The sequence below is a fragment of the Hippopotamus amphibius genome, chromosome 6 (assembly GCF_030028045.1).
Source record: "Hippopotamus amphibius kiboko isolate mHipAmp2 chromosome 6, mHipAmp2.hap2, whole genome shotgun sequence".
NCBI classification, from domain to species: Eukaryota; Metazoa; Chordata; class Mammalia; order Artiodactyla; family Hippopotamidae; genus Hippopotamus; species Hippopotamus amphibius.
The window spans coordinates 48,987,189-49,002,767 of NC_080191.1; the positions used below are offsets into that span (position 1 = coordinate 48,987,189).

At 36.9% G+C, this 15,579-nt stretch overlaps 1 protein-coding gene across 10 annotated transcripts in view; it reads left to right on the forward strand.

Annotated features, from left to right (window-relative positions):
* Positions 1-15,579, forward strand: part of UTRN (utrophin) — a 501,139-nt gene that overhangs the window by 126,992 nt on the left and 358,568 nt on the right. For all 10 annotated transcript variants that reach the window (XM_057739402.1, XM_057739404.1, XM_057739406.1 and 7 more), the window contains 8 exons: positions 314-474; positions 4,924-5,127; positions 6,038-6,219; positions 6,905-7,055; positions 8,241-8,360; positions 10,927-11,028; positions 14,441-14,548; positions 14,818-14,997. In XM_057739402.1, coding sequence (XP_057595385.1) covers positions 314-474; positions 4,924-5,127; positions 6,038-6,219; positions 6,905-7,055; positions 8,241-8,360; positions 10,927-11,028; positions 14,441-14,548; positions 14,818-14,997 — 1,208 coding nt within the window. The remainder of the gene's footprint in view (positions 1-313; positions 475-4,923; positions 5,128-6,037; positions 6,220-6,904; positions 7,056-8,240; positions 8,361-10,926; positions 11,029-14,440; positions 14,549-14,817; positions 14,998-15,579) is intronic.

The following is a 15,579-nucleotide window of genomic DNA, read 5'->3' on the forward strand; positions in this document are numbered from 1 at the left end:
TAGACTTATTTTTATAATATGAATGAAATCTGTGACATTATCTTAAATGATAGCTTATCTTTGAGCCTCTTGGGGAAGCTTTCAGGGAAGATTTTTAAGAAATAGGATATTGAACAAAATTAAGCAGGTAATCATCTTTACCTTTGTCTCATATATTAAATGAAATAGAAATTTACTGAGCCGTGGTATTGCAAAGACTATATACTAGTATTGTTTATGGGTACTAAGGACAGTTATTTTATACCTAATATCGAGCAATTCACATACTTTGGACATCTAATTTAAGCTGGTTCTTATTTTCTTCCACTTTTAGATGTTGCTGTTCAGCTTCCTGACAAGAAATCCATAATTATGTATTTAACATCTTTGTTTGAGGTGCTACCTCAGCAAGTCACTATAGATGCCATCCGTGAGGTAGAGACACTTCCAAGGAAATATAAGAAAGAATGTGAAGAAGGAGAAATTAACATTCAGGTACAGGTACATTTTTATTAATATATTTGACTTGCCATATTTGTTTTCTCTTAAGTACTAGATAAAAACACTTTCAGAGGATTTTTTTCTTGACTAAGAACCTCTTGGTTTCTCAGCATTAGAAGTTCAGTTTATGAGTTAGGATGCTGTCACATATCACGTGTATGCAATAGAGAACCATAACTTTACTGATTTTACTTTTTAAGAAGGAGACTATGTTATTTCATACAGCAAGGCTACAGTTAGAGTCTAGGATTGTGGTCATGCTTCTGCGTAACATGCTTAAGGACCTATGTTTTTCTGTCATCTGGTCAGCATCTTTTATCACTGTTGTCCTGTGCTGAAGGTGGTATTTCTCACGTCAGCTTAGTTCTGTTCTAAGTACTAATTTTTTTTTCTTTTTTTGCCATTAGAGAATGGCTTTGTACTGTCACATTCTCACAAGGGCCATCAAAATATAAGCTTTATTTTCCCTTTCATTTAGGAGGAATAATTGTTACTTGGTGAGTTTTTTCACTTAAGGGCTCGCAGTGGTTTTATTCATCAGGATATAAGTGAAGATTTTTTTTCAGGAGATATAAATAAAGTCATGAAATTTTCTTCCTGAATTATCCTGCCTTGAATCAATCTGTATTTTATCTTATTCTGTTTTAGTCTAACCAGTTTGCCTAATTCATAAAATGAGAGAATGTTAACAGTTGGATGAGACCTTAAAAGTCATTTGGTCTAACATTTATCAACAAAGCAATCAAAAGATACACATGGATTTCAAAATAAGAAATACATTTTAGAGAGGCAGAAAGCATGGGCTTTGAAGCTTAAATTTCATCCCTGTTACTACTTGTTTTGGGTTGGTTGCTTACCCTCTCATCCTGTTTTATTGTAAAATCTGAATAAAACCACCCACTTTATAAAGTTAATAAATTCAAAGTACCTAAAACGATATTCATAAGCAGCCAACAAGCAGCAGCTATTATTATTATAATTTTTCCTTCTCATTTTATTTAGGTATTATCATTCATTTTTATTCAACAAGATTTTTTTTCAAATGTTAGTTAGTTCTCATATAATTAATAGTCTTGAATTGGCATAGCATTTGTTTTTCCTTCTCCAAGCTTCAGAGGACTTACTATTTCAGGTTTTCTTTGGGTAGTAGGTACCACTTCTTTTATTTTCTCCATTTCAAAAAACTACGATTTATAGAAAAAGAGAAAAGCTTTTTGAGGAAAAGAGGGCATGAGATGGGGCCAGAATGTGAACCTAGGGCTCTTTTTAGTAGTTCTGAAAATCAAGTGATATTGAGGAAAAGGCATCATGTTTTATAATTGACTGAATGTGTGCTGAGAAGCATTTGTCTCTAGTTGTATAGTCATTATCCTACATTAATGATACACCCTTTTCAGTGGCTCAAATAATCTTTAAAGTTTGCCTTTTGGTTTAGAATCATTTCTTCATCAGATTGGGGTTCCTTTTGTTAGAAAGATGGGATATTCTACTTCTTATAGTGAAGTCTATTCTCTTTTAAAAAGGAGGGAGGTTTCATTTGCCTTTCATGTTGTGCAGATAAAATAATCAGTTCTGTTTAGGGCTCAGGTTGGCATGATAAGAATTGTAGAAGCCATTGGCTGTTTGATTAAGAGCAAGAGTGTTAATATTGACCTCTTCATTGCCATGATTTCATTAATGCCTTAGAGGTTGAATTAAGTTAATTGAAGAAATAAAACGTGATCAAGTTGTAATCATCTACTGTTTGATATATCTTGCCATCCTCTACTTTCCAGTGGACACTAATAGCCTGGCTTCCTCTCTTACTCTTTCTACCAACATGTGCTATAGAGCATTAGGTGGTCAGCAAATAATTCCTGAATTTCTCTTTAATCTCTCAGTTGAAAGTCTCCTCTTGTATTTGAATGAATACCTCCTGAACACTTGCATTTAGATAATGCCTTCCATTTCCCACCTCATATATCCTAGTGCCTGTCTCAGTGACCTCTGGCTGGTCACTAACTTTCTTAGTTCTCAGATATCCTCATTAGAATATTGAGATTTGGTACTAAATGATCTTCAGGATTGTTTTGGCTTTCCAGTTTGAGGGTTTTAGGTCCAGAACTTAACTCCCTTTCCCTTCTTTGTCTTTGGCACCATATCTCTCTCATTTCATCTGTGAGCCACTGATTCATTGTTTTTAACTCCTGCATATCATTTACCGGTCCATTTGGATTCTTCCTCTGAAATATCTTTGGTGTGTGTTTTCTTTCTGTTCCAGCCCTCATAGTAATTAAATACCTCATCTCCTCCTGTGGTTTACAATGTCCAGCCCACCGCCCCAACTCATCTTAGGCCACTGCACTGCAGTTGTGGTGGACTTCTTCCTCTCCTTCTCCAGGATTCTTGTATACGTGGGTTGCGCTCTGTGAAATGCTCCTCCACCCACTGTTTGCATGGCAGGCTTCCCATATTTCCTCAATTTCAATGCAACTGTTTCAGAGAAGACTTCCGTGATTAACCTAATTGAAATCCAACCCTACACACACACACACACACACATGCACACATACACAGAGTCACACTCACACACTCACGCTGTTTCTTGCTGTCACAGTGTTTTTGTAAACTATGTTAAGAATTTTTAATTGTAACTTAAGAGCATTGAGAATGCAGTGAAAGATTGTAAGCAGGGAAGTCATGATGTGATTACATTTTCCAACATCCTTCTGGCTGCTCTGTGAGAAGTGGATGGTGGAGGTAGAAGTCTGGGTAACAGCAGGAAAGTAAAGACACCAGTTAGCAGGCTGTTGCAGTGCTGAGGACAAATCGTTGTTGTGAAGATGGAGAGGCCTGGATGGATTTGAGATGAATTTTGAAGGTAGGAATTGCTTATACATACATATTAAATGTGGGAGGTGAGAGAGAGGAACCAAGGCTGGTTCTTTTATATTTAGCTGGAGGCATTAAGTGCAGGGAGGAGCGACTTACTGAAATGGGAAGCCTGAAGAAGCTGGGGAAGAAATGAAGGGTGTAAAGACTGGCAAAGTTTGCTATGCCTATGAGACATCGATGTGGAGAACTTAAGGAAGTAGGACATAGGAGTTTGGAGTTTGGGACCAGGAATATAAAGGTAATAGGATATAGATAGCTCTTTAAATCCAAGGGGAATGGATGAAACGATGCAGGCCAAGTACATAGAGAGAAGAGAAAAGGGCCTGGGACTTAATTTTGAGGAGCTTCATTACTTACATGTTGGCAGATGCTATTGAACTAGGAGGAAAGCCAAGGTGGTGTATTTGAAGCAGGGAAAGGAGAGCTTCAAGAGGATGGGGACTGGTCAGGTGTATAGAATGCCACTGAGAGTTTAAGAAACATAAGGTGACCGGACCTCCAGGTTTGCTTAGAACAGTTCTGGTTTATGTGTGTTGTTCTTGCACTGTGATTATCAAAAATGTTCTAGTTATTTGTTAATTACATGGTCATCCTAAAGATGATGCTAGAAAAGTAGATTTGTCAATAAGAAGGTTATTGGTGACATTAGTGAAAGCCTTTCCAGGTGTGTGGTGGGGACCAGTGCCTAATCAGCATGAAAGGGAGTGTTAACAAATGTAGCTGTTACATACACGAGCATTTCTTATATTGTTCTCTATTCATTTGTGTATGTTTGAGATACATAGAAATTGTGGATGAGAGGTGATAAAGTGGAGACAGGCTGTAGGCAAATTTCAAAGAACTTTTGCTCTGGAAGGGAATAAATAAATGAAAGAGGTGGTTGGTTTGGATATACGATTCTAAAGTATATAAGAAAATGCTCTCTATTGCTTAGAAGGAGCTTGGAATAACTTATTCTGTGGGCTCTTCAAAAAAAAAAAAAAAAAAAAAAGCCCAACTAGGAAACTAGAGGACAACTGCCTCAAAAAAATATCATCACTACAACAGCCTGTACGTGTGGCTGTCTTTCTGTGTCTAAAATGCAATGCTAAAATGCACTTCAGTAAAAGCACTTTACCTAAGGTCAAAGCAGAGTTCTAATGTCTGTCTCTTTAAATGACATCCATCCTTCAAGACCCAGCATGTTCGAGATCCTCTATGAAACTTTCCTATTTTAGTCCTTGGCAAATTCAAATAGCATTCCTTGTTGGACCCATGGAATTTATAACTTTGTTAATAGCCTTTTTATTTTTGTTCAGAAGTGATTTATGTTATTTGTCTCTTCCCAACTATATTAGAATGTCCCCAAGAACAGAATCCATGAGTGATGCAGCTTTTGTACTCTTTGCCATCGTAGTATTAATAACTGCATTCTGACTATTTCATGGCGTTCCTCACCTAGCTCCTGAGAATCGGATGGATGCCTAAGACACAGTGATGCCTACCTTAGGTTCTCCACCCAGTGTGTCTTTGTTGAATACCTTCTGGTCTTCATGACGCTTGTGGGTTTTCTTGGCTTTGTTTTTATAGAGCTCAGCGCCAGAGGAGGAGCAAGAGAGTCCCCGAGCTGAAACCCCCAGCACTGTCACCGAGATTGACATGGACCTGGACAGCTATCAGATAGCACTGGAGGAAGTGCTCACCTGGTTGCTCTCTGCCGAGGACACTTTCCAGGAGCAGGATGACATTTCCGATGACGTTGAAGAAGTCAAAGACCAGTTTGCAACCCACGAAGTAAATAATCTGTAGCTGATGAGCAGGATATATGTGCCATGGTGCCTGAGCCTTAATCAGGGGCTATACGCTGATGTTTGTTGTTTACAGAATTCTGCTCCACAGAAAGGTCATGGCATATTTTAAGACTTGTGATATTTAAATAGGGCTTTGTTATAAAAGTGGTGTGGGTGACTTAACTGTGCATTGGAATTAGATTTCGGATTTTAATCTTATCATAATTTGTAGATTCTGTGGAGCCACTGACAAAAATCAGTACATAGTACTGCTCGTTTCTGAAGTGTATTGTTATAGTTAAAATACAAAATGGCTAATTAATACACCAAATCTTTAGATTTGAATGTTCCCCAGGAAGTGATTATTTTTATTTATTGTATGTTTAAGCAAACTCATATCTGCTATTCCTGTGTAATTTTATATAATGAAAATTTCCTGTTATTTCAGGGATATATTGCAGTTTAGTGATTGGATTATGGGAAGAGTTCTTTTGATTAAGTAGTTTTTTGGTGTGGATATATTAATTGACAGGCCTTATTTGCTGTTTTGGCTCGAAAATAATAGAGATGGTCATTTTCTTTAAGAAGTTCCTCTTGGGTGAACTTGGTGTTTTATTTATTATATCTTCTCATAATTCCATGGTCACGACCTCTCAGTAGCATAATCAGCAATTACTTAAAAGTAGCTGGTGTCGTCAAAGTAACATTGTCCTCTTTGGTCTATTCTCCTTTTTCCTTCAGGCAGCTGCTTATTTCCTCTATTCAGAGCTTAAAAAATTGGATCAACGTCTTCTTTATTTGCACTCTGCATGGTTACTTTTTTGTCACAGCATTGATATTTAGGCATTAACAATTTATTAAGATTTTTTTCCTTCAACGAGCAGCTCACAAATCATAATGATGTTCTTTCCCAGGCTTTCATGATGGAGCTGACAGCGCACCAGAGCAGTGTGGGGAATGTCCTGCAGGCAGGAAACCAGCTGATAACACAAGGAACTCTGTCAGATGAAGAGGAGTTTGAGATTCAGGAACAAATGACCCTGTTGAATGCCAGATGGGAGGCACTTAGGGTGGAAAGTATGGACAGACAGTCCCGGTGAGTGGAAGCACAGAGAGGAACACTGCGTTGCCCAGTTTAGCACAAGTAAAAGTCTGCATGTCTGTGAGAACAAGGTAACCAGAGAAATGGCCTTGTAAAGTTTTGACTCTTTCCTTTACGTAGTGTTGCTGGAATTTTGTATGATCTTTGTTTCCCTTTTGATATGTTAACCAAATGAAAAGGTCAAAGTTGCAATACAGAAATTAGCAAAAAAAGGCAAAGTCATTTTATATGGACTTTGCAGTATTAAAATTGGCTATTAACTCTGATATGAAGATAGGACTACGTTATATTTATCCACAATTCCATTTTGTAACTTTTTTTAAAGTGTTTTTTTCCCCATGTTTCATTTTATTTCATGTATTGTGTGTGAAGGAGCAAACTGCATTCCATGGCAATTTCCACCTATTTAATAGGCAGGAATTCCTGACTGAAGAAACAATGATTCTGATACAAATAGAGGGTGCTGTTTTTTGCATTCTTTGACTGCATTTAATTGACTCCATGTAGGAAGAAAAAAAAAATTTTTTTTTGCTGGTTTCTATATTTAAAGACCAAGTGCTACTTTAAATGGTTTAGACAAGAATGTGTTCCCTGCCCCATTTCTTTGGTGCCTGGAGTGCGTATTTGCCTTTGCAAAGGGAAGAAGGAGTAGGAATAATGCTGTGTTCCCCTTGGACAGGCTGCATGATGTGCTCATGGAACTGCAGAGGAAGCAGCTCCAGCAGCTCTCCGCCTGGTTAACACTCACAGAAGAACGCATTCAGAAGATGGAAACTTGCCCCCTGGATGATGATGTAAAATCCCTACAAAAGCTGCTAGAAGATCATAAAGTAAATCTGGCTCATATTTCTTTTATACCTTATCAAATATGAAAAAGCAGCACTTAGCATCCTCAGGGGCCAATGGCTTCTATCATTAGTGCAGAGATGGGACACTTCTTCAGTGTGCTCTTTTATTCCGCAGCTTGTAGGGTGAAGTGCATGGGGATGTGACTTTTCTGAGCCAGGGATGAAAGTGCAGGAAAAATTTTATTGTGGGTGTGTATAGTTTTCTTAGGAAAGTACATAGTGTTCATAAGATTCTCAGGGTTTTTTTGGACCTGTGAGTGGTTAAGAGCCTTAGTGCTTTGCGTGAATAAGGAGATCCTCAGATTGTTCTGTAGCTAATCCTTCCAGGGAAGCTATTGCTTCCTCTCCTAGTGAGGGTTCCAAATTTGGTGGGTGATTTAATTTGGTCACAAATTTAGGAGATAACTTTTCATAGTCAAGGAAAGGTAGAGTAAAATAGCCTCTCTGCAAACTGTTTGAAGAATTTTATTTTTCAGTGAAATATCTAGTTAACTGATAAATAAAACTTTAGGGATACATCAAACAAAAACTTTGACAACACTATTGGTAGTGTTTGAATAAATTAAATTGCCTATATACATATGTCTTATGACCTGCCTGTACTGTTCCCATGGAAGAGGTGGGAAGGCAAGTAGTCTGTATACCTCTAATTGTTTTCCTAGGTAACAGATCAGAACAGCTTCTGACTATCAATAGCATTTAACTTATCTCCCACTTTTTATGATGCTACAGTAGATAAAATGATCTCTGACTGTATTTAACTTTGGGACTTTTTTGATTTAACGGTTCTATATTCTTAATTCCTACTATAGGCACTCAGCTTGTTTATGTGACACCTGTCTTCTTTTTCTTTTGGCCAAAACTTGGAATAAAAGTGATAACATCCCATTTGCAATCTCTTATGACATTACATTTTCAAACTGCTTTGGTTTATAGTGAAATGTAAAGATATACAGTGGGCTTGTTTCATTAGTAGAAACACTCAGGCTAATGATTAGAAATTTAAACACGATGCCTCATTGTGTCCTTAATTACTGTTGACAACCAAGTGGATTTTAAATAGGTCAGTGGGAAAGAGTAGACATAATGGTTTATCTTAATTTTTTCTCTAGCATTTGCAAAATGATCTTGAGGCTACATAATGGTTTATCTTAATTTTTTCTCTAGAGTTTGCAAAATGATCTTGAGGCTGAACAGGTGAAGGTAAATTCCCTAACTCACATGGTGGTGATTGTGGATGAAAACAGTGGCGAGAGTGCTACAGCTATTCTGGAAGATCAGTTACAGGTAAGGACCCTGTGAAGTAAGATAGTCCCCAAATGTCCTGTGGTCTGAGCCCCAATTACACATTGCCTCTATTCTGTATGTGCAGTCTCATTGTTGATTTAGAATCAGAGAACAATCTTTTTTAGATTGTGCTTCCCAGTTGGGGTTCCACAGCGCAGGGGTTTACAGGAGAACCGAGGTATCATTCCTTTACTTCAGCCCTTGGGATGAATGGTGGTGCTGCTTGTGGTCCGCAGCTTCCTTGGGCATATGAATAAGATTTGGAAGCATAAGAACTGATCTCAACAAGTGGTCCACAGACTTCTTGCTCAGAATCACTTCACAACTTTGTTAAAATGCATATTTCTGGGCTCCACGTAGTCCCGAATCCCTGGGAGTGGAGCCCAATGAATATGTTAAAAAAATGTAAAGTTTGAGAATTTCAGCTGTGTGGGATTTAATATCCCTGTTTCTTTGGTAAATCAATGGGTGAATGTCAACACTAGTTTTGGGAGCCCCGACAACTTGCTTCTTTTTGCTTAGTGACTATAGTGTATCTTTACACGTCTTTATAAAGAGAATTATTGGTACAGTTGACCCTTGAACACATGGGGTTAGGGGCACTGACCTCTCAAGCAGTGGAAAATCCAAGTATAACTTTTTACTTCCCCAAAACTTAACTACCAATAGCCTATTGTTGACCAGAAGCCTTACTGGTAACAAACAGTCCATTAGCACATATTTTGTATATGCATATCTACAGATATTTTATGCATTCATGAATACCTCACTTTTTCTTAATTTTTTCGATATTTCTAGGCTATGTGGTTTGTCTTTATTTCAAATTGTCACTAATCTCCAAAAATTTTTCCAATGTATCTACTGAAAAAAATCCAAGTATGAGTGGACCCAAGCAGCTTAAACCCCTGTTGTCCAAGAGTCAATGTATTTTATTTGAACAATACTTGGATTACCTGACATAATATTGTCAGTTGGTGATTTTCGGTAACTTTCAGACTATAATTTAACTATATGAAATCCTTTTTCTTTTATAATATTTAAAATTGGCCAGTGGTTTTTAGACTTTGGTGCAATAGTATTTAGTTATTACAATAATCTGAGAGATAGGCATTCATGTCTTGCCTATGTAATAGTGAGGAAATTCAGAGAAGTTAAGTGATGCCCCTGAGGTTTAAATAGGTGATGAGTTTTCATGCTGAGACAAGAGACCTATCTTCTGGCTCTAAGTTCTCTACTCTTCGCACTATACAAAGCTTACTCTGGTATTAAATATCAAAATGAGATAATATGAATTAAATAATTCTTGCTCCCATGTAAGTAACAAAGAAACAAAAATTTACAATTTGTTAATCATTATTTATAAAGTGATAGTAAAATAATTTGTTGGGAAAGTCATGAAGAATCATTTTTTAAAATTAATCAAATTTATTATTTAATCTTCTAATACTTGTAATATTCTGTTGCTAAGTTTTGTGGAAGTTATCTATAGATCATGCGGTGTAAACAGAACAAATCAATTAAGTTTTTTTTCATAGAAATTCTCATATTCAAAACATAGTTTGACGAAGTGAGAGAGTAGCATAGACATATATATACTACCAACTGTACAATAGATAGCCAGTGGGAAGTTGCTGTATAACAAAGGGAGTTCAACTCGAGGATGGATGATGCCTTAGAGGACTGGGACGGGGAGGGTGGTAGGGAGTCGAGGGAGGGAGGGAATACGGGGATATGTGTATAAAAACAGATGATTGATCTTGGTGTACCCCTCAAAAAATAATAAATAAATAAATAAAATGAGAAAAAAACAAAAAAACAAAAAAAAACAAAAATAAAGTTTATCAGATGCTTTTTCAGCATATATTGATTTGATCACATCATTTTTCTCCCTTAATTTGTTGATGTAATAAGTTCTCTGAAGAAATTTCGTGCTAATTGTACCACCCTTACATTGCTGGAATAAGCCTTTTATACTCATTGTGCAGTTTGCTGGAGTCTCCTTGCTAATATTTACTTAGAATTCTTGCATCTATATTAAATAATAAAAGTAATATGTTTTGGAGGGAAAAAAAGAAATTCTCATATTCAAAACATAGTTTTTATAAGTTAAAATTTTTTTTTTCATGATTTTGGTACTATGGATGAAAATTGTCTTGGCATGTAAAAGATGGTTAAGAAATAATTGATGCACTGAATTCTGTCTTAAAGATAATTATAGCCTGAAAAAATGGAAGCACCGAAAATAGATGTTTGTTTTATTTTGAAGGTATATATGAAATTGTTAAATGCTTATATAAAAACCACAAAGTGGAAAAGATCGGGAGTTTGGAGTCAAAAGTTACAGGATGGAGTTCTCGTTGTGCCACTTCCTAGCCATGTAGTGTGAAATAATTAAATTCTGTGGAAATTAGTTTTTCTTATCTATAAGTTTACAGGATTCATCTGTATTATTTAAAGCAACTTTCATAAAAATATTTTTCATGAATTGCTACTTTGTAATAGAGAACAATGGATGTCAAGAATTTCTTTAAGGATTGTGACCAAGGTTGGTTTCTTCCTTTCCTAGAAACTTGGTGAACGCTGGACAGCTGTGTGCCGATGGACTGAAGAACGTTGGAACAGGTTACAGGAAATCAATATTTTGTGGCAGGAATTATTGGAAGAGCAGGTATGAAGCTGCTATCCATAATGGGCAAAATAGATGGTGAAAAGTAACCCATTGTTAATTATGGCATTTGAATAAAGTTGTTTACTTTCTTCAAAAGGAAAATTTACAAATATTTATTATGTTAGAAGTCAGATTTCTATTATTTTATCATGCAGTTGATTCATAGAGATTGCATTATAAATTAGCTCCATTGTAATAAAAGTTTGACCTTGTTATTACTTAGCATGTTTGTATTTAGATATCCTACTTTTAGGATTTGCTTGGCATACTTTTTTTTACTGCATTTGTGTTGGGTAATGTATTTGAACTTGTATCCACACAGGTACTTAGCATATGGTGTGCACCCAGTACCTAGTGATAAATGAATCCACTCGATACTTTGTGAACTTTAAACCACAAGGATTTTTCATTATTTTTAACTAGATTAAATACTGAAATTAACAAGGAAAGATTACATTGATGGAACACTCGGTTAATAATATTTTTTTTCCACTAAGGGTTAACATAGAAAATGAACCTTTGGTGCAAAGCTGCCACTTTAAGTTTTCAATCTGAGTGGTGGCCCTTTGCCCATCTCCATCCTTCCAGAAAAGCAACTGTTAAAACAGAATACAAATAAGCAAGACTTTTCTTCAAAATGCCAAAGAGTTGTGGTTTAGAAAATAAGCAGATACTCTGTTCCTGGATCTCAGTGTCCATTGTGATTGTGTTAAATGCATTTCATTTCCATCCACAAAAAGCGACTATATTCTTTTTACAGGATAAAAACAAATGTATGATGTTTTGTGATTTACTAAATATAGTGGCAGAGAGAACATCTTAGAAAGCAGGTGGCAAAATTTGTCCTAATGTAAATTGTAAGTTGCTGCAACCTGCCCCCAATCTTTGACCAGAATTTTCCTATTAAGAATGGACCTGGGGGCTTCCTAGATGGCGCAGTGGTTAAGAATCCGCCTGCCAATGCAGAGGTCACGGGTTCGATCCCAGCTCCAGGAAGATCCCACATGCCGCGGAGCAACTAAGCCCGTGTGCCAAAAAAATAAATTAAAAAAAAAAAAAAAAGAATGGACCTGATTCTGATTTCTGAAATGTACATTTCGCTTTACAAAGATCTAAATTTGCTTAGACCCTTTTATTCAGGCCAAAGAGTCACACAGTATAATTACATTTTACTTTATTAACAATTATAGGAGACATTGATTGCTAGGGAACCATTGTGTTACTCTTCTAAGGAAAATAATTTAAAATTGGGAAAGAATAAAAATTTGGTAATTTAAAGTATTTAAAAGTAGAGAATGGCTGGGATTTTGGCCATTTATTACCTTAGGTTTAAAACTGACCTTTGAATGGCCTTCTGTTAGTGATATGGAAGGAGGAATCTTGTTAAAATGTAGAACTGATGCCAACATTGGTACTTAATTGATAATTTGCTGTTACAGAGAATGAGACCAATTAACTGTGTCTGAATTAAAAAATCTTTCAAGGGATTATTGTTCACTCAGTTGCAAAGGCTTTAAGATAGTTAGAAACGGACTCTGAGAATTAGTTCAAAATTTCTGCAGCATATGTGGCAAGCGGGGTATTCTGTGATTGTCTTTAATCTACCTTTCCAAACTTAACTTTCCTCAGTCCTTCCGTGTGCCCATTGCTCAGATCCTGAATTTCCAGCTTGTAGTTCATTCCTAGACTGTCATGGCCACGAGAGTAATGCTGGTTCTTTTTCACGGCTCTATTCCCAATGCCTGGTGCATCGTAGATTGCTTATGGGTTTTGTTGTATTGTTTCCATTTTTTTTTGGGAAGAGTGAACTAGTTTTGTAGCCTCTGTGTTTTTGTTTGCGTGGCATCTGCCTTGGAATGCTCATCTCTTTATTTTTAAGTGCTCCCCACCTGTTACCAACCCTTTTGCCCTCTTGCCCAGTGACGTTGGAGCCAATAGAATGAAACCGAGTTTGGTTCAGAAGCAAAGGAAAGTTTTATTCTCTGAGGAAAGAATGGAGAGGAGTGAGCTTGTGCTCTAGAGTTGATGCTCTCCCCAGCAGTGATCGGCCAGGCTGCTTTAGAGTGTTCTTCTTTTTGGGGAGGGGCTGGAGTTCTCGCAGGTCTGGGCCAAGTGTGTTGCTCAAGCACCAGGTCACAGTGCCGGGTGCAGCCTCTGCAGCCACTATCTTGGACTGAGGTGTCGTGCACACCAGCCGTGGAATAGAGGTGTCGGGCTCAGTGGTTCTCCTCTGGGAACTCTAATCCACCTTGTTAGGTGACAGGACTCTGCACATGGCCCCCTATAGGCAAGTGAAACTAGACTAAGCACAAAAGAAGAGGTTAGACCTTATCACACAGATTCCACCTTAGTTTCCCAGTACTCCAGTGGGCTTTGCTGATGACGTATCCATCAAGGACCATGAAATCACGTATAAACTCCCTGCCCCTCCCCCACTGTCTCCAAACTGGAAGCAGTCTCTTCATGGTGCCACTTTCTGTCTGGTGCCACAGTTATTTTTGTGAGTATCTTATCACTCTTACTGCATTGAGGACAGGATCCATATTTGTCTTGTATTTTCTCAATCTTTGTCCTTCTTTTGGTGGAATATAAAGGCAGAGAATGGTTGTTAAATAATGATAAATAAAACAACTAGAGAAAGAGTTGATTCCAAACACAGAATGAATTCCTCCCCTCAACTCTATAGAAAAAGAGTTTCTGTGGTAAATACTACATTTTGGGAAAAATTATCCCAATGCAACCTGTTTTTTTTTCTTTTTCTTTTTTTTACTCCTCCAAGTTTCTCTCTCTACTTTACTAAATATCTTCTGCCTAAAAGACATGCATCATTGGCCAATGAAGTTTAAAGATCTTTATATTGACTTTGGACGATCCTCAAACTTTGTCCTCTAATCATAATTGCTGTTGAACCTGGAGCATAAGTGTTTCCATGCAACATGCATGGAAAAACCATTGGCTTTGCAGTGTGGGTCTTTGATCTGGCTCTGCAGTTAACAAGCCAGGAGATCGTGGACATATAATTTGGCTTCTCTCTCTTTCTTCCCTAAAATGAGAGGCTGAGACAAGAAAATCTCTGACCTTTCCTCTGCATCTAGAGAGTTATAAAGTGATTCTTTTGCAGACTTGGGTAGTTGGATTTAGCCTTTTAGACCCACCTACCTCCCTGAGAATTAGGTTTAGTTATCCAGGTGTGGGGCTAACTTCAGGTTGATCTGTTGCAAATCTGAGAAGGGTACTATCTTCAAGAAAGATGTCTTCCTGGGTCATTTATGCCTCAGGCTTAGGTGTTTGAAATCCTTCTTATCTCAGATAAGCCTCTAGTAACATTAAAATTAGAGATTTTGGAACTTGATTGAGTTGAATTACCAAATGATTCCTTAAATATATTTCTAACTAACTTTATTATTTGTAGTGCTTGTTGAAGGCATGGCTAACTGAAAAAGAAGAGGCTTTAAATAAAGTCCAGACGAGCAACTTCAAAGACCAAAAGGAACTAAGTGTCAGTGTTCGACGACTGGCTGTAAGTGATGTCATTGTCAGCATCTGTCTTGTAAGCCTATGATATCTTAGTGTTTATATCGATGGTTCATACAATTTCGTGAATAGACTCATTACCTAACATGAGAGTGCTGGCATGAAACGATCTAGAACCAGGATTCTTATGCTTTAGCTTAGGGAATTGCAGATAAATTTAACTATAAAATATACATATTTACATTTTCTGACTGGAGAACAGGAAGATAAAGTCCTCTTAAAAGGGAGTCATCTAATAAGTGTCTGAAATACTAGATTTTGAAGGAAGACATGGAAATGAAGCGTCAAGCATTGGATCAGCTGAGTGAGATTGGCCAGGATGTGGGTCAATTACTTGATAATCCTAAAACATCCAAGAAGATCAACAGTGACTCAGAAGAACTGACTCAGAGATGGGATTCCTTGGTCCAGAGACTAGAAGATTCCTCCAACCAGGTACCTTTTGCTTTGGGTAATATGTTGTGCCATTAAGTAGAAATTATATGTTTAGGTTTGTTTTAGTTTCTATGAAATAAAAGTAGTAAACTAAAAAGCTGGTTTTTTATACCTGGTTTACTATAAAATTGAAAAATTGACATGTGAATATCTTCTTTAGTTTTCTAAAGTAAATTTTAGTAGACCTTCAAAACACTTACTGCTACCCAGTCATTTAACCTGTAGGAACTGATAACACAGACACGAATCCATTAAATGATCTTTAAACCATAAACAACCTTATTAATTTAAAGTATATTTTAGCAAATTGATCAAAAATAACACTTTGGTTTGTACATGAATGTTCATAGCAGCATTACTCATAATAGCCAAAAAGTGAAACAACTAATGTATCCATCAATAGATGGATGGATAAGCAAAATGTGGTATATCCATACAATTATCAGGCAATAGTAAAATGAAGTACAGATACATGATACAACATGGATGAACCCTGAGAACATTGTGCAAAGCAAAAGTAGCCAGTCACAAGGTTAGTGCACTATGATTCTGTCTATGTGAAATATCCAGAATAGGCAAATC